The sequence below is a fragment of the Oncorhynchus clarkii genome, chromosome 7 (genome assembly GCF_045791955.1).
Source record: "Oncorhynchus clarkii lewisi isolate Uvic-CL-2024 chromosome 7, UVic_Ocla_1.0, whole genome shotgun sequence".
Classification (NCBI taxonomy): domain Eukaryota; kingdom Metazoa; phylum Chordata; class Actinopteri; order Salmoniformes; family Salmonidae; genus Oncorhynchus; species Oncorhynchus clarkii.
Window position 1 is genome coordinate 48,001,904 of NC_092153.1, and position 18,993 is coordinate 48,020,896.

Genomic DNA, 18,993 nt, shown 5'->3' on the forward strand with positions numbered 1-18,993 from the left:
CTTGAGGACTAATTCAGATCAGTTGCACTCAAGAACTTGTAGGACCACTTTCTCCTACTCCACTCATAGGAGTTTCCACTCTTAACAATTGTTTCACAAGCAACTCTATGCTCTGCTTATGAGCTGAACTATAAAAATGTGATTGGACAACCTGTAATGTCCTTACTCTTGTTTGATACCAAACTACATTACCCCTAATGCCAAGTCTGAACCTGTTTATGTGACCAACTCCTCCCCTGCAGTCACCTGGACTACAACAGCCTGAGGGAAGTGAACAGTGGCTCCCTGTACGGCCTGTCCTCTTTGCTGCAGCTCTTCCTCAGCAACAATTCCATCTCCCACATCAACCCAGATGGCTGGAGGTTCTGCCAAAGGCTACGGGAACTGTGAGTATTCTGAGTGGCATGTCAGAAACCTCCAAACCCAGGTTAACCAGAGCACTAAACCTCCCAACACCTAAAACCAAAGCAGCAAAAACCTCCCAACCCTTGCAACTATAGCAACCAGCCTTACCTCATCCCTAGCCACTGAGAAACAAACTACACTATTCATCCACTGGCCTTCAGCTCCGGACCACAAGGTATTACCCACAGCCTCCAACCATCAACCCCCCGTCTCATCTCGTTGTTCCCCTACCACAACCTCTACCTGAATCTGTTCCCCGTCGCGCCCCTCCGTTTACCTTCACCAGAGCTACATGAGTCGCTTAGCGTTCAATACCACATGATAAGCCTGTTTATCCCATAATAAGCGGTAGGATTGACAGTACTTAAGCCCTCTCAATCAGGTTGGTAAAGAGCGCGCAACCCTCTGTTGGTATGGATACAGGGTAATTGCAGGGGGATCTCCCTGTCTAATGAAGGAGATATTATCACTACGGCAACCTGTGGTTGGTTGACATACTTTAACCACTGTACTACTGTAGAGCTCCGCTCTGATCAGGCGTCGCTAACTGTACCATAAGGCTGTCTGTCAGGCTCCTGTGTGTCTGCGCACTGTGTCACTGTGTGTGTGTGAGAGAGACAGATTGCTCTGTGTATCTGTGTTGCCGACTCACTGCACTCAGTGCGAGACCGGGGTTATATGATTTTATTAGCGGGGCCATGATGACTGTGATATCAGAAGGATACCGGAGGATAGTGGCTCGGTTAGCCCTCTGGTGTAGCAGAGAAGCCGTCTTTATGACCTGCCTGTTATTACATTCCGGATGAGACTGCAGCCTGCCTGACGAGGCATCACAGAGACTGACCACACATGACTGACCACCCTAGCCCCCCTCAGAGAGGCGAAGCCCAGTCACTCACACAACAGAGCATTTGAACACGCTCCCTGATAAACAAGGCATATTTATCACCACTGACACGCCGTGTACCTACTTAGACAAGACCATAACTCTGGGGAAAAGATGCCTTGAGAAGTGTCCATTTGTCCAACCGGAAATGTACATGCATTTTAAATGGTTTGTGTCCTGACTCCTTATCAAGCATGATAGGAAACTGCTGTGGATGAACAGATATTGAGCTGACGCCACAGTGGAAAAATACATCCAGAGGCACAAAGACATTGAATAAAGCTATATAAAGTAGAGAATAATGACGTCGGGTAGGTTAGGTTACCGTAGTGCTGTGCCTTATACCGTATGTATCTCGCTCTCCTCTCCTCCTGCAGGAATCTGTCCTACAACAACCTGAGTCGTCTGGATGAGGGCAGCCTGGCGGTGCTGGGGGACCTCCACACCCTCCGTCTGGGGCACAACGCCATCAGCCACATCACCGAGGGGGCCTTCAGAGGCCTCAAGGCCCTGCGCCTCCTGTAAGTCTTCCTCCTGACTGCTCCCGGAGCACACACACCTATGGTTCCACACTGTAGACTCATCTTATGTGACTCATTTAAGAACAATGCAATATTGGTATCTGCAAATGTATTCATGTGGATTCAATATTCAATATAGCTTCATTAAGCCCCTCAGGAGCCATTCAGAAAGTGAGGTTAGCTGCTGTTTGGATTTTAGACCATTGCTTAAAAACAGATCTAGTTTGTGTCCATGTAATATTAATGTGTATCTGTTTACCAGGTGTGCATGCGTCACTATTGTCACGGTTTTAGTCTGTGAGAACTTTTATTTTGGTGTGTCTGTTTTCGTCTTCCCTCTTTGTTCGGCCGTTGGTTCCCATCGATATTGGATGCACATGTGTTCCCTGTCATTTGTCTCCCTGGAGATTCTTGCCTTTTTTTAAACGGAGCAGTGAAAAGCAGTATGGGAGAGTGACTTCTTTCCCCCCCACCCTCTATACAGACTTTGAACAGGCGGATAGAGAGGCTTCCTGAAAGCGAAGGCCTTCTAACGTCTTTTTGGCCCGGGATCTTCCCAGAGAGTCAGAGAAAAGAGTCGGGCCTTTGCTTTCTCACAGTGGGGTGACAAGCCAAGGCATATACAGGCCTTTCTCTGCTGGTGCGGAGGGAGCATTGGGCTGGGGGGAAGGGGTTCAGCATTGTGAGAGGCCCTCTGTTTGTCTCCCCTCTCTCAGACGCTGTTTCTTTCTTCCTTTCTTTCTTGGTCTCTTTCTTTCCTTTCTTACTTGGCTGCTTTGCTTCGCCTGTTCGTACCCTTTCCACCCATCCTTTCCCCCCTTTTTTTGCAGTCTTCTTTTTACTTCCTATTCCCATTATGCTCACCCCATTTCTTCTTCGCTCTCCTTCCCTCTCGTTCTGAGGCAGGTCTAATCTAATCAGTGAAGCGCTGGGTAGACGCGGGCCCTGGCTGTAAGGGAGCTGAGGCAGCTTTAATTGGGCAGCGCTGCTGGCCGTAGAGGCGTGGGGCTGGAGGTTCGCGGTGGGTGTGAATGCCCAGAAACGTCGAGCCTTTCAGCCGGGGGGTCAGTCCTCAGGGGCCCGCGGCCACTGCCTGCATTAAGAAGGCACCGGCCTTTCACGCTCAGCCAGCCAGAAAGAATAGGAAATTGGCAGCCGAGTCCGGCCATGGAGGAAAAGGAACCGAAGGGGATTAGGGAAGGGTGGAGAGGTTGGGAGGGGCTGCGGGTGACCATCAGACTCACAGGATTCTCAGAGTTTGAAAGAAAGTCGGCACAGGGAACAAAGCACGCGATAGAGCGGCGACTCATGTTTTTCTTCGGCTGTTGTTTTTTTGTTTTTAATTATTATTCAAACGGGTCCTTAGGCCCAGATGACTTCAGCCGTTTGAGGTAGCGTGTCAGGAAAGCTAATTAATTGCATTCAACATGTGTTTGGAAACTTCCCGGTGGACTCAAAGTGAAAGCTGTTGTTTTATTGAGTCTCTTTCTGGCTCAGCGTGGGCATGACTAAGGTCTTTCTTCATACTCATTAGGCTCTGAGTCTGTGTTGGGACTGCCATACCTGCCACCACACTCAGGCGCTGACTGTCTGTATCCAAAGGCAATGTGTGCCCGCCAATCTCTCCATGCTGTCATGAATTATACATGATTCTGCCTGCGTTGGGTTTTGTGCATTCACCTCCCTCCTCACAAAGGAAAGAATGTGCTTGGCTGGCAGAGCAGAGCAGAAGAGAGGCTAGCTCTTTAGACCAGGTGCAGAGGGCTTGGGGGGGTTGGAGGGGTAACCTGTGACTTCCAGCCCCATCTCTGCCAAGGCTACACAGTGCTTCAGCTCTGGCAGGCCTGTTTTGCTCTCCTCCTCCTCCTCTATCTTCCTTATCCCTTCTTTTTTCTCTCTCTACAGGGAGCTGGACCATAATGACATCTCAGGCACAATAGAGGACACCAATGGGGCCTTCTCTGGACTGGACAGCCTCAACAAGCTGTGAGTATCCCCCCTCCTTCTCTCATCTCCTCTTCCCCCTCTGCCCAGAATCGGTCCCTTTGAGCTGGCTGACCTGCCACTGGTAGGGGATTGTATGCAGCTCTGTGGACAGCTCCTTCAGTTCAGAGTGAAGGGGTTTCTACTGCAATTCCATAGTTCCCTTCTGAGGCCTGTCCACTGCCTATAGTCTATATCGAGTTCTCCCAGACCTGGCTTCAGACAGGACCATTCTATCGCTACCCTCCGGGCCCCACACGTCATTTGGAAGTATAACACTGAGAGATGTCTTTAAGAGCTGCTCTGAGTTTTATTAGGCTTTTTCATGAAGCTTGCAGATTTACATTTTATCGGCAATTGGCTTGAAACTTGAAACGAGCCTGAATCTGGTTTTCATCTCGGTTTACCAAACTCTAAACTGCTATTGTGTCCAACTTCAGAGGTTGTCTGTTGGTGGGAGTTGAACTGCCTTCACTTGTTGGTTAAACAATGTCAATTTGTTGGGATCTCTCGTGTAACCTTTTAATCACAACATCTAGACTCAATGTCAAATGTTAGTTAAAGGATGAAGAAACTCAACCACCATAAACAGAGTCCTAACATACTGGGGCCTAAACAATCCTATGTAAAAGCTGGTGTCCAACCAAGGCTGTTCCCTGTGTGAGTGCTAGCCTATTGAAAGGGCTTTTCTATTGGCTTGCCGGGGATGATCCTCAGCAGGTCTTTCCGTCTCTAGCCCTGCTCCTCTCTCTCTGCTCCACGGCCCTGCCTGCCTGCTGTTAGGGACTGAGAGAGGGTGAAATTGGGGGGCGGGCTCGGTCATCAACATCAAACACCACATTGGCCCGTCTCCCCGCCCCTTTTGTCCAGTGGTGTAGTGGAGCGGCCCTCCGCAGCCCAACGCTGGCACAATCCCTCCATCCCACCGGAAAACAACACTCACCAACCCTGGGAAGAAACACAGAGAAAGAGAGAGGGGGGAGGGACATCCGTGTCCTCCACACGCAATATGTCCCTCCCAAATCGGATTGTGAGTATCCCCACATGGGAGAACTTGTGCTCTTAGCTTGTTCTAGGTTAACTTGTGCCCTCACAACAACCACTATTTTCCCATTTTTGTTTTAGGAGGTAAAATATATTAATGTATTGAATGTAGATATGTTGGGGTGATATCATTCTAGTATTGTTTTATTTCCAGAATGTGATTACTTGAAGAGAATATGATTGGAATGAAAGGCCATGTAAATGGCTAGATGTGCAAAATGATGTTGGAAATAAGAGAAGATAAGTTTGATGGAAATGCAGTGACTTCCAGTGAGGTGTTGTACTCCTCTGTACTGAGGTCTGTTCAGTCCATCTCTCTGTGTAGGGTCCAGAACCACGGGGCTCTGGCTGATGTGGCGGTCAGTAGAGGTCTGTTCAGCCCATCTCCCTGTGTAGGGTCGAGAACCACGGGGCTCTGGCTGATGTGGAGGTCAGTAGAGGCCTGTTCAGCCCATCTCCCTGTGTAGGGTCCAGAACCACGGGGCTCTGGCTGATGTGACGGTCAGTAGAGGCCTGTTCAGCCCATCTCCCTGTGTAGGGTCTAGAACCACGGGGCTCTGGCTGATGTGGCGGTCAGTAGAGGTCTGTTCAGCCCATCTCCCTGTGTAGGGTCTAGAACCACGGGGCTCTGGCTGATGTGGCGGTCAGTAGAGGTCTGTTCAGTCCATCTCCCTGTGTAGGGTCTAGAACCACGGGGCTCTGGCTTATGTGGAGGTCAGTAGAGGTCTGTTCAGTCCATCTCCCTGTGTAGGGTCCAGAACCACGGGGCTCTGGCTGATGTGGCGGTCAGTAGAGGTCTGATCAGCCCATCTCCCTGTGTAGGGTCTAGAACCACGGGGCTCTGGCTGATGTGACGGTCAGTAGAGGTCTGTTCAGTCCATCTCCCTGTGTAGGGTCTAGAACCACGGGGCTCTGGCTTATGTGGAGGTCAGTAGAGGTCTGTTCAGTCCATCTCCCTGTGTAGGGTCCAGAACCACGGGGCTCTGGCTGATGTGGCGGTCAGTAGAGGTCTGATCAGCCCATCTCCCTGTGTAGGGTCTAGAACCACGGGGCTCTGGCTTATGTGGAGGTCAGTAGAGGTCTGTTCAGCCCATCTCCCTGTGTAGGGTCCAGAACCACGGGGCTCTGGCTGATGTGGCGGTCAGTAGAGGTCTGATCAGCCCATCTCCCTGTGTAGGGTCTAGAACCACGGGGCTCTGGCTGATGTGGCGGTCAATAGAGGGCTGAGCAGAGGTGTGACATCTCTGTCAGGAGTTGACAGGTCCTGTCCATGACCAGTCATCTGCCTGGAGGCCCCCAAGACCCCGGGTCCCTGGCTGTCCTAAAGAACACCTGATTACCAACAGGAATCTGAGAATGTTCAGCTTGGACAATTTTGGATAGAATTTAAGAAGACGTATCTGAGTCCTAGCTCATCTACCAAACAGATGCACTCCCAATGGTTTTTGAAAACAGGATTTGTATTTACATTGCACAGTGTAGATTGTCGGTGGGTCCATATAGAGGGGGAGAGTAGAGGAGGCGTGACTGGATTGAAGTGTTCTCATGCAGGGGTCTGAACTCCGAACCAGCCTCCTGTGTCCACCCGCTTCTCCTGGGAAGGAAGGTGGAGAGTGGAGAGGAAGGCTGGAGGGACGGAAGCGCAGGAGAGGGAGGGTAGAGGGGTGTCTTTTGAAGAGCGGCCCAGATTAGACCCCCAGAAGGGGGCATGCTGCGTGTTCCTTGCTTGAACCGGGCCTTGACAAGGCTGCTTTTATTATTCTACAAGCTGTGTTGTCCCTCAGTGAGACAACCTGCTTTTCATGTGCCCCCCCCCCCCCTGTCATCGCTATTAAATTCAAATAAAGATAAAAGTGGTCTTTGAAAAGCAGAGCAGGGCCGAGTCCCTCACCCTCCTAATCTCCACACAGTTCGGATTTCCAATACCTCAATCCTCTGCTCTTATCAGATTCAGCCCCACTAATTGTGCCTTTCTCTCCCTCTTCTCCTTCCCTCCCCTTACCCCATTCATCCTCTTTCTCTCTCTGTGCCTGTTTTTTCTCCCCCCCTCCCTCTCTCCCCCCTCCCTCTCTCCCCCGTGTTCTCTCCCGTTTATCGGCGCCCTTCATGTTTGGAAATTGCAGAACTCTGTTTGGAAACAAGATCAAGTCAGTGGCCAAGAAAGCCTTCTCAGGACTGGAGGCCCTGGAGCACCTGTGAGTATCCCACAATGCACTGCGCAACCCCGAGATCGGCTGCCAAAAGTAGCTGCCTGAGAGTGCTGCTAGCAATTTAATAGCATCTTTGGAAAAGGAGAAGACGGGCAGTTTGTGGGGCCAGCTGCTTCCCTCTCGTTACAGAGGCAGCTTCAACTTTGGCCTTTTTTCCTGGTGCAGGGGAACAAAGTTATTGAGCATATGGTCAGTTTCGTAGAATAAATGGAATTTATATAAGTCCCTTCACAGGCTCTGGCCGTTACTTTAAACAGGCTTTGGCCATTAGGAAAAAGTGATTGAAAAGCTGAGTATCCTTGGTCTGTGAGGCCTGAATCTTTGCACCTTGTTTAAAATAATCCCTTATAAAGAAAGGCACATCGATCCCTAGCTGGCCGTGACACAGCTGTGTGTGTACCAATGTCCCCTTTCTGTCAGTGCTGACGGGCAGCCCTCTGTTTAATGTCACCACAGGAACCTGGGAGAGAACGCCATACGCTCCATCCAGCCAGAGGCCTTCAGCAAGATGAGGAGCCTCAGGAACCTGTGAGTCCGCAATGATGAATACACCTTACAGTTGCAGTCATGGAATAAGTGAATTATGTACAGATCAAAGCTAGTCTATAAAAGAGAGTGAATAGAAGTCGTTAGCCCTAACAGTGTCCCTCCTCTCCCAGACTCATCCAGAGTGACAGGTTCCTGTGTGACTGTCAGCTCAACTGGTTCCCTGAGTGGCTGATGACCCGGGGGCTACAGACTGGCGTAGAGGCTACCTGTGTCCACCCCGAAATCCTGAAGGGTACTAGCGTCTTCCAGGCTCCACCAGAGAGATTTGTCTGTGGTGAGTAGTGTGTGTGGGGGCGGGGGGGGGGTGTACAGTTGCTTTCTGTCTGACACAGTGCAGGCAGCAGCTAAGACCAGATTGTGTTTTAGATTCCAGCTCAGGCTGTTTACAGTATATGTGTGTATTTGTTTACGTTTGTGTGATTTTTCTCAAATGTCTTGATGTAGTGTGTGTCTTTGTTTGAGCTGCGATGTGCTAATCCTTGTTTGTCTTTATATTTGTGTGTTTGTGTTTAAACTAGACTTTTGTGTATATATCTTCTGTCACTGAGATAAGCATTATTCTTTGTAACCAAATGTTTCATCTCATTTTCTTGTCCTCCCTCCGTCTCTCCACTCCCTCCGTCTCTCCACTCCCTCCGTCTCTCCACTGCCTCCGTCTCTCCACTGCCTCCGTCTCTCCACTGCCTCCGTCTCTCCACTGCCTCCGTCTCTCCACTGCCTCCGTCTCTCCACTGCCTCCGTCTCTCCACTGCCTCCGTCTCTCCACTGCCTCCGTCTCTCCACTGCCTCCGTCTCTCCACTGCCTCCGTCTCTCCACTCCCTCCGTCTCTCCACTCCCTCCGTCTCTCTCTCTCTCCTGTAGATGACCTGCCTAAGCCCCAGATCACGTTGCAGCCAGAGACCACAGTGACGGTTCTGGGTAGTGACGTGCGCCTCACGTGCACGGCAGCCAGCAGTAGCAGCTCACCTATGACCTTCGCCTGGCGCAAAGACCAGGAGCTGCTCCGTCATGCTGAGGTGGAGAACTTTGCCCACCTGCGCGCTAACCACGGGGCGGTGCACGAGGCCGGGGGGGTGATGGAGTACACCACCATTTTGCACCTGCGTCATGTGACCTTCGCCCACGAGGGCCGATACCAATGCATCATCACCAACCACTTTGGCTCCTCCTACTCCACCAAGGCCCGCCTTACTGTCAACGGTACGCTACCAGGCCCTGAAGGGTTAACAGTCTCCCAGTATGAGTGGTTTATAAAAAAAAAATCTAGTTTTATTTGTCACATACGCCGGATACAACAGGTACCGTACCGTGAAATGCTTACTTACGAGTCCTAAACCAACAATGCCGTTTTAAGAAAACAGAGTTAAGAACATTTTTACTAAATAAAGTTGTTTTTTTTAAGCAACACTATACAAAAACAATGATGCTGTATGCAGGGAGTACTGGTACTGAGTCAATGTGGAGGCTGTATGCAGGGGGTACTGATACTGAGTCAATGTGGAGGCTATATGCAGGGGGTACTGGTACTGAGTCAATGTGGAGGCTATATGCAGGGGGTACTGGTACTGAGTCAATGTGGAGGCTATATGCAGGGGGTACTGATACTGAGTCAATGTGGAGGCTATATGCAGGGGGTACTGATACTGAGTCACTGTGGAGGCTGTATGCAGGGGGTACTGATACTGAGTCAATGTGGAGGCTATATGCAGGGGGTACTGATACTGAGTCAATGTGGAGGCTATATGCAGGGGGTACTGGTATGAGTCAATGTGGAGGCTGTATGCAGGGAGTACTGGTATGAGTCAATGTGGAGGCTATATGCAGGGGGTACTGATACTGAGTCAATGTGGAGGCTGTATGCAGGGAGTACTGGTATGAGTCAATGTGGAGGCTGTATGCAGGGGGTACTGATACTGAGTCAATGTGGAGGCTGTATGCAGGGAGTACTGGTACTGAGTCAATGTGGAGGCTGTATGCAGGGGGTACTGATACTGAGTCAATGTGGAGGCTGTATGCAGGGAGTACTGGTATGAGTCAATGTGGAGGCTGTATGCAGGGAGTACTGGTATGAGTCAATGTGGAGGCTATATGCAGGGAGTACTGGTACTGAGTCAATGTGGAGGCTGTATGCAGGGAGTACTGGTATGAGTCAATGTGGAGGCTATATGCAGGGAGTACTGGTATGAGTCAATGTGGAGGCTGTATGCAGGGAGTACTGGTATGAGTCAATGTGGAGGCTATATGCAGGGAGTACTGGTACTGAGTCAATGTGGAGGCTATATGCAGGGGGTACTGGTACTGAGTCAATGTGGAGGCTATATGCAGGGGGTACTGATACTGAGTCAATGTGGAGGCTGTATGCAGGGAGTACTGGTATGAGTCAATGTGGAGGCTGTATGCAGGGAGTACTGGTATGAGTCAATGTGGAGGCTGTATGCAGGGGGTACTGGTACTGAGTCAATGTGGAGGCTATATGCAGGGGGTACCAGTACTGAGTCAATGTGGAGGCTATATGCAGGGAGTACTGGTATGAGTCAATGTGGAGGCTGTATGCAGGGAGTACTGGTATGAGTCAATGTGGAGGCTGTATGCAGGGAGTACTGGTATGAGTCAATGTGGAGGCTATATGCAGGGAGTACTGGTATGAGTCAATGTGGAGGCTATATGCAGGGGGTACTGGTACTGAGTCAATGTGGAGGCTATATGCAGGGAGTACTGGTATGAGTCAATGTGGAGGCTGTATGCAGGGAGTACTGGTATGAGTCAATGTGGAGGCTGTATGCAGGGAGTACTGGTATGAGTCAATGTGGAGGCTATATGCAGGGAGTACTGGTACTGAGTCAATGTGGAGGCTGTATGCAGGGAGTACTGGTATGAGTCAATGTGGAGGCTATATGCAGGGAGTACTGGTATGAGTCAATGTGGAGGCTGTATGCAGGGAGTACTGGTATGAGTCAATGTGGAGGCTATATGCAGGGAGTACTGGTACTGAGTCAATGTGGAGACTATATGCAGGGGGTACTGGTACTGAGTCAATGTGGAGGCTATATGCAGGGGGTACTGATACTGAGTCAATGTGGAGGCTGTATGCAGGGAGTACTGGTACTGAGTCAATGTGGAGGCTGTATGCAGGGAGTACTGGTACTGAGTCAATGTGGAGGCTGTATGCAGGGGGTACTGGTACTGAGTCAATGTGGAGGCTGTATGCAGGGAGTACTGGTATGAGTCAATGTGGAGGCTGTATGCAGGGAGTACTGGTATGAGTCAATGTGGAGGCTGTATGCAGGGGGTACTGGTATGAGTCAATGTGGAGGCTATATGCAGGGGGTACTGGTATGAGTCAATGTGGAGGCTGTATGCAGGGGGTACTGGTACTGAGTCAATGTGGAGGCTGTATGCAGGGGGTACTGGTACTGAGTCAATGTGGAGGCTGTATGCAGGGGGTACTGGTACTGAGTCAATGTGGAGGCTGTATGCAGGGGGTACTGGTACTGAGTCAATGTGGAGGCTGTATGCAGGGGGTACTGGTACTGAGTCAATGTGGAGGCTGTATGCAGGGAGTACTGGTATGAGTCAATGTGGAGGCTGTATGCAGGGGGTACTGATATGAGTCAATGTGGAGGCTGTATGCAGGGGGTACTGGTACTGAGTCAATGTGGAGGCTGTATGCAGGGGGTACTGATATGAGTCAATGTGGAGGCTGTATGCAGGGAGTACTGGTATGAGTCAATGTGGAGGCTATATGCAGGGAGTACTGGTATGAGTCAATGTGGAGGCTATATGCAGGGGGTACTGGTACTGAGTCAATGTGGAGGCTGTATGCAGGGAGTACTGGTATGAGTCAATGTGGAGGCTGTATGCAGGGGGTACTGGTATGAGTCAATGTGGAGGCTATATGCAGGGGGTACTGGTACTGAGTCAATGTGGAGGCTGTATGCAGGGAGTACTGGTATGAGTCAATGTGGAGGCTGTATGCAGGGGGTACTGATACTGAGTCAATGTGGAGGCTATATGCAGGGAGTACTGGTATGAGTCAATGTGGAGGCTATATGCAGGGGGTACTGGTACTGAGTCAATGTGGAGGCTGTATGCAGGGAGTACTGGTATGAGTCAATGTGGAGGCTATATGCAGGGGGTACTGGTACTGAGTTAATGTGGAGGCTATATGCAGGGGGTACTGGTACTGAGTCAATGTGGAGGCTGTATGCAGGGAGTACTGGTATGAGTCAATGTGGAGGCTATATGCAGGGGGTACTGATACTGAGTCAATGTGGAGGCTGTATGCAGGGAGTACTGGTATGAGTCAATGTGGAGGCTGTATGCAGGGGGTACTGGTATGAGTCAATGTGGAGGCTATATGCAGGGGGTACTGGTACTGAGTCAATGTGGAGGCTATATGCAGGGAGTACTGGTATGAGTCAATGTGGAGGCTATATGCAGGGGGTACTGGTACTGAGTCAATGTGGAGGCTGTATGCAGGGAGTACTGGTATGAGTCAATGTGGAGGCTATATGCAGGGGGTACTGGTACTGAGTCAATGTGGAGGCTGTATGCAGGGAGTACTGGTATGAGTCAATGTGGAGGCTATATGCAGGGAGTACTGGTATGAGTCAATGTGGAGGCTATATGCAGGGGGTACTGGTACTGAGTCAATGTGGAGGCTGTATGCAGGGAGTACTGGTATGAGTCAATGTGGAGGCTATATGCAGGGGGTACTGGTACTGAGTCAATGTGGAGGCTGTATGCAGGGAGTACTGGTATGAGTCAATGTGGAGGCTATATGCAGGGGGTACTGGTACTGAGTCAATGTGGAGGCTGTATGCAGGGAGTACTGGTATGAGTCAATGTGGAGGCTATATGCAGGGGGTACTGGTATGAGTCAATGTGGAGGCTATATGCAGGGAGTACTGGTATGAGTCAATGTGGAGGCTATATGCAGGGGGTACTGGTACTGAGTCAATGTGGAGGCTGTATGCAGGGAGTACTGGTATGAGTCAATGTGGAGGCTGTATGCAGGGGGTACTGGTATGAGTCAATGTGGAGGCTATATGCAGGGGGTACTGGTACTGAGTCAATGTGGAGGCTGTATGCAGGGAGTACTGGTATGAGTCAATGTGGAGGCTGTATGCAGGGGGTACTGATACTGAGTCAATGTGGAGGCTATATGCAGGGAGTACTGGTATGAGTCAATGTGGAGGCTATATGCAGGGGGTACTGGTACTGAGTCAATGTGGAGGCTGTATGCAGGGAGTACTGGTATGAGTCAATGTGGAGGCTATATGCAGGGGGTACTGGTACTGAGTTAATGTGGAGGCTATATGCAGGGGGTACTGGTACTGAGTCAATGTGGAGGCTGGAGAGCTGTATGCAATGTGGAGGGCAGTACTGGTATGAGTCAATGTGGAGGCTATATGCAGGGGGTACTGATACTGAGTCAATGTGGAGGCTGTATGCAGGGAGTACTGGTATGAGTCAATGTGGAGGCTATATGCAGGGGGTACTGGTACTGAGTCAATGTGGAGGCTGTATGCAGGGAGTACTGGTATGAGTCAATGTGGAGGCTATATGCAGGGGGTACTGGTACTGAGTCAATGTGGAGGCTGTATGCAGGGAGTACTGGTATGAGTCAATGTGGAGGCTATATGCAGGGGGTACTGATACTGAGTCAATGTGGAGGCTGTATGCAGGGAGTACTGGTATGAGTCAATGTGGAGGCTATATGCAGGGGGTACTGATACTGAGTCAATGTGGAGGCTGTATGCAGGGAGTACTGGTATGAGTCAATGTGGAGGCTATATGCAGGGGGTACTGGTATGAGTCAATGTGGAGGCTATATGCAGGGGGTACTGGTACTGAGTCAATGTGGAGGCTGTATGCAGGGAGTACTGGTATGAGTCAATGTGGAGGCTATATGCAGGGGGTACTGGTACTGAGTCAATGTGGAGGCTGTATGCAGGGAGTACTGGTATGAGTCAATGTGGAGGCTATATGCAGGGGGTACTGGTACTGAGTCAATGTGGAGGCTGTATGCAGGGAGTACTGGTATGAGTCAATGTGGAGGCTATATGCAGGGGGTACTGGTACTGAGTCAATGTGGAGGCTGTATGCAGGGAGTACTGGTATGAGTCAATGTGGAGGCTATATGCAGGGGGTACTGGTACTGAGTCAATGTGGAGGCTGTATGCAGGGAGTACTGGTATGAGTCAATGTGGAGGCTGTATGCAGGGAGTACTGGTATGAGTCAATGTGGAGGCTGTATGCAGGGGGTACTGGTATGAGTCAATGTGGAGGCTATATGCAGGGGGTACTGGTACTGAGTCAATGTGGAGGCTGTATGCAGGGAGTACTGGTATGAGTCAATGTGGAGGCTATATGCAGGGGGTACTGGTACTGAGTCAATGTGGAGGCTGTATGCAGGGAGTACTGGTATGAGTCAATGTGGAGGCTATATGCAGGGGGTACTGGTACTGAGTCAATGTGGAGGCTGTATGCAGGGAGTACTGGTATGAGTCAATGTGGAGGCTATATGCAGGGGGTACTGGTACTGAGTCAATGTGGAGGCTGTATGCAGGGAGTACTGGTATGAGTCAATGTGGAGGCTGTATGCAGGGAGTACTGGTATGAGTCAATGTGGAGGCTATATGCAGGGGGTACTGGTACTGAGTCAATGTGGAGGCTGTATGCAGGGAGTACTGGTATGAGTCAATGTGGAGGCTATATGCAGGGGGTACTGATACTGAGTCAATGTGGAGGCTGTATGCAGGGAGTACTGGTATGAGTCAATGTGGAGGCTATATGCAGGGGGTACTGGTACTGAGTCAATGTGGAGGCTGTATGCAGGGAGTACTGGTATGAGTCAATGTGGAGGCTATATGCAGGGAGTACTGGTATGAGTCAATGTGGAGGCTATATGCAGGGGGTACTGGTATGAGTCAATGTGGAGGCTATATGCAGGGGGTACTGGTACTGAGTCAATGTGGAGGCTATATGCAGGGGGTACTGGTACTGAGTCAATGTGGAGGCTGTATGCAGGGAGTACCGATACTGAGTCAATGTGGAGGCTATATGCAGGGGGTACTGGTACTGAGTCAATGTGGAGGCTATATGCAGGGGGTACCAGTACTGAGTCAATGTGGAGGCTATATGCAGGGGGTACCGGTACTGAGTTAATGTGCGGTGCACATTAATTGAGGTGTACAGGTTAATTGAGTTAATTTGTACATGTACAGTAGGTAGGGATAAAGTTACTATGCATAGATAATAAACCGTGAGTGGCAGCAGTGTAAAATCAAAGATTGCATTTGTGAATGTGTGGGTGTTTGTTTTAAGGCTGACCCCATTTAGTTGACTGGTCAATTGCTTGGTCGGTAGGCTATTGGTCGACTGAGATTTCTTTAGACGAGCAGCCGCATGGTGCACAAGACACCTGTCTAATTCGCGCCTGTCTCTGTGGACTAATCCATTGCGGAAGCTACGGGGATGTCACAGTCCGTCACTCTAAGACAGTGGTGGGCAACTCCAGTCCTCGAGGGCCTGATTGGTGTCACATTTTTCTCCATCCCTAGCAAACACAGCTGATTAATCAACTTGCATTCTAAACTGAAGATCATGATTAGGTGATTATAGGAGTCAGGTGTGTTAGCTGGGGCAAAACTGTGACCCCAATCAGGCCCTCGAGGACTGGAATTGCCCACTCCTGCTCTAAGACGTGATGTTGGAGTTGTATATGGTTATATTATGTAAAAATAATGGTGCAACACTAATAAATCTATATCACTCTATAACAAATGCACTTTCTCCCACATTGGATACGGCCGCTGTCCGCGGTTCTGAAACATATTCATCAGTCCGCCATAGAATTGGCGCCTTTCCCTCTATTACTATGTGCATAATAGCAACGTTAACCATCATATTGGACTGATAACAATGTGGCGGAGGCAGCAGAGATGAGGAAACAGCCCTTGCCTTAACCTAATTGTCTAAGAAAATTGAGGAGAGAGGAAACCCCAATTTAATTAGGTCCATAATCAATCGCCTGACTGTTAAATATGCCTGGCGTTATACATCATCCCGTATTCAGAAGGTATTCGGACCACTTTACTTTTCCGTTACAGCCTTAATCTAAAATTTCTTAAAATAATAATACTTTTTCTTCATCAATCCACACAAAATACCCCATAATGAAAAAGCAAAAACAGGTTTTTCGAATTTTTTGCAAATGTATTCAAAATAAAATAAAAATATAACGCCAGAAGCTTGGCACACCTGTATTTGGGGAGTTTCTCCCATTCTTCTCTGCAGATCCTCTCAAGCTCTGTCAGGTTGGATGGGGAGTGTCACTGCACAGCTATTTACCGGTCTCTCCAGAGATGTTTGATCAACTTCAAGTCCGGGCTCTGGCTGGGCCACTCAAGGATATCCAGAGACTTGTCCCGAAGCCACTCCTGCGTTGTTTTGGCCATGTGCTTAGGGTCGTTGTCCTGTTGAACCTTCGCCCAAGTCTGAGATCTGAGCGCTCTGGAGCATCAAGGATCTTTCTGTACTTTGCTCCTTTCATCTTTCCCTCGATCCTGACTAGTCTTCCAGTCCCTGTCACTGAAAAACATCCCCACAGCATGATGCTCCCACCACCATGCTTCATCGTAGGGATGGTGCCAGGTTTCTTCCAGATGTGACGCTTGGCATTCAGGCTAAAGAGTTCAATCTTGGTTTCATCAGACCATAGAATCTTTTTTCTCATGGTCAGAGTCTTTAGGTGCCTTTTGGCAACTCCAAGCGGGCTGTCATTTGCCTTTCACTGAGGAGTGGCTTCTGTCTGGCCACTCTACCATAAAGGCCTGATTGGTGGAGTGCTGCAGAGATAGTTGTCCTTCTGCAAGGTTCTCCAATCTCCACAGAGGAATTCTGTCAGAGTGACCATCGGGTTTTTGGTCACCTCCCTGACCAAGGTCCTTCTCCCCCGATTGCTCAGTTTGGACGGGCAGCAAACTCTAGGAAGAGTCTTGGAGCTCTACGGAAAATTGGAAAATTGGGTTGGTTTTTGCTCTGACATGCACTGTCAACTGTGGGAACTTATAGACAGGTGTGTGCCTTTCCAAATCATGTCCAATCAATTGACTTTTCCACAAGTGGATTCTAATCAATTTGTAGACACATCTCAAGGATGATAAATGGAAACAGGATGCATCTGAGCTCAGTTTCAGTATTAATGCAAATGATCTGAATGCTTAAGTAAATTATGTATTTCTGTTTTTATTTTTAATAAATTTGCGAAATATTCTAAACCTGTTTTTGCCTCGTCATTACGGGGTACTGTGTGTAGATTGATGAGAAACATTTAATACATTTTAGAATAAGTCTGTAACGTAACAAAATGCCCTGTATATGGAAAAATAAGTTTAAACATTTTGACCAATCGTTTTGTCGAAAGAACAGCGACTCTCGGGCAACCAAGTTTTTTTTTTTTCTTGTTGTCTGGGACAGCCCTGGTTTGTTTGTGTGTGTTTGGATAATTTTCCCTCTGTAATGTGCTGATTTTGTAGATATTTTGCACAATTAAACTCCATAACAGGGCATAATGAGATTAGTGGTAATTCTTAGCTTGAACAAAGTCTCACTCTCTCTGTCCTTCTGCATCTCTCTGTGTGAGTTTCTCAGGGTGGAATTTCTAACAAATTGATTTAGGCTTGTTGTGGTGCTGACAGTGCCCATATATTACAAGCCCTGTCAGTTAGGCTAACCGATGCTGACTGATTGTTTGCTGGCAGTCTGGAGTTTGGTTTCCTGGCTGACCTGCCCACCCAAATGAAACCCTCTCCCAAGCCATCTCCCCAACCCAATTTAACTTCTATGCAATGATAGCAGAGCTGCCTCTCTCTATACGCAGACTACTGTACGTAGGGCCCTGAGGCTGCTAGGGCGCCCCCGACCCCCAAACATACAAATAAAATGCTCTCAGTTTACTGTTGAGAAGTAGACTACACAAGGTGCCATTTCAAAATGTAGTATTGCAGTTTTCCACTTGTTAGTCACTCAATTAGCGCATGTCAGCTAATATTTGTTGGGATTGCTAAGTAAGGTAGTCCAGCTATCTAAACCTTGTAGTAGACCTAATCATCACTTAATTACCAACTGGGCACACATTCAGTGTTCATTAATTTTGTTAGTCAATCTCACAGATATCATATGAACATGGCATAAGGAATTACAAAATGTGTAGAATTGCAGGAAATGTCCTTTTTTAAACTGCAATACTTTCTCTACATTGCAAAATGGGAGGGACTGTTATGTAGCTGTTGTGTTAACCTCCGACTTCTCTCTGTTGTGGCCAACCAAGTGTCTCATCTCCATTCCCACACAGTCATGCCTACGTTTGTGAAGACCCCTCGAGACAACACCATCCGTACGGGCACCACTGCCAAGCTGGAGTGTGCGGCCGAGGGCCACCCCACCCCTGAGATCGCCTGGCAAAAGGACGGAGGCACGGACTTCCCGGCGGCACGCGAGCGGCGGATGCACGTGATGCCTGACGATGACGTGTTCTTCATCATGGACGTCAAGCTGGAGGACATGGGCGTGTACAGCTGCACCGCCAAGAACACAGCGGGCACCGTGTCTGCCAACGCCTCTCTCATCGTGCTAGGTAGGACTTGACTGCTGGCCATGCCCTACACCTACTGACAAAATTGCCCACACCCCTTTACAATGTTTGAGGATTCATGGTTCAGGTGACCATAATATAGATACTACTTCTGTCTAAAAATGAACACTTGTAAACTGGTCTAAAGCCAGTTGTGAACTGGTCAGCCTTGGTCAAAGAATGAATGGCTTCTGGCAGCTGTGGCCTTCCTCTGAGTCAGAGGTCAGGGTAGTGGTCAGATGGGGGAGGGTGGGATAGGGGGACTTCACAGAGGAGTGTTTGTTACCCTTCTCTCGGGTGGAGGCCTCAGTTCTCCTGGAGGGGCTTCTATTGGAAGTGTGAGAACTGAGGCTAGTTGAGATTACATTGTCAAGTACTGTGGATGTGTAAGGGCTTGGTCTACACCACTGTATGTCGTACTGTCGTAGTGCAGAACACCTCACAGGATATGAGAGAGCAATAGCCCTCAGGAGTTGCTTTGTAGTGTTTAGTCATGTATGAGGAAAGCTCAGAGCTGAGGCCTTGTCTGAAGAGGTGGGGAGGGGACAGAGGGGGAAGGAGGGTGGGAGAGGAGGAAGTGAGATCTCTTAATCATTTTGTTTCCTGCTAAGAGGGAAAGTGTTCTGTCTAAGAGTAGGGGCGTCAAACGTTCAGCCTGCTGCACAGACCTATGGACGCTGTAGAGAGCCTGGTTCAATTGTGCTTAGGAGCCTTTTTTAAAAATCTCTAAATGGTTAAACTAGTGAGGAATCTTT

General features: G+C 49.2%; 1 protein-coding gene across 1 annotated transcript in view; it reads left to right on the plus strand.

Annotated features, from left to right (window-relative positions):
* LOC139413407 (leucine-rich repeats and immunoglobulin-like domains protein 1) overlaps nucleotides 1–18,993 on the plus strand; it is a 60,226-nt gene that overhangs the window by 26,898 nt on the left and 14,335 nt on the right. The window contains exons 7-14 of the mRNA XM_071160743.1: nucleotides 243–386; nucleotides 1,669–1,812; nucleotides 3,718–3,798; nucleotides 6,963–7,034; nucleotides 7,506–7,577; nucleotides 7,709–7,872; nucleotides 8,461–8,799; nucleotides 17,960–18,241. Of these exons, the coding sequence (XP_071016844.1) occupies nucleotides 243–386; nucleotides 1,669–1,812; nucleotides 3,718–3,798; nucleotides 6,963–7,034; nucleotides 7,506–7,577; nucleotides 7,709–7,872; nucleotides 8,461–8,799; nucleotides 17,960–18,241 (1,298 nt within the window). The remainder of the gene's footprint in view (nucleotides 1–242; nucleotides 387–1,668; nucleotides 1,813–3,717; nucleotides 3,799–6,962; nucleotides 7,035–7,505; nucleotides 7,578–7,708; nucleotides 7,873–8,460; nucleotides 8,800–17,959; nucleotides 18,242–18,993) is intronic.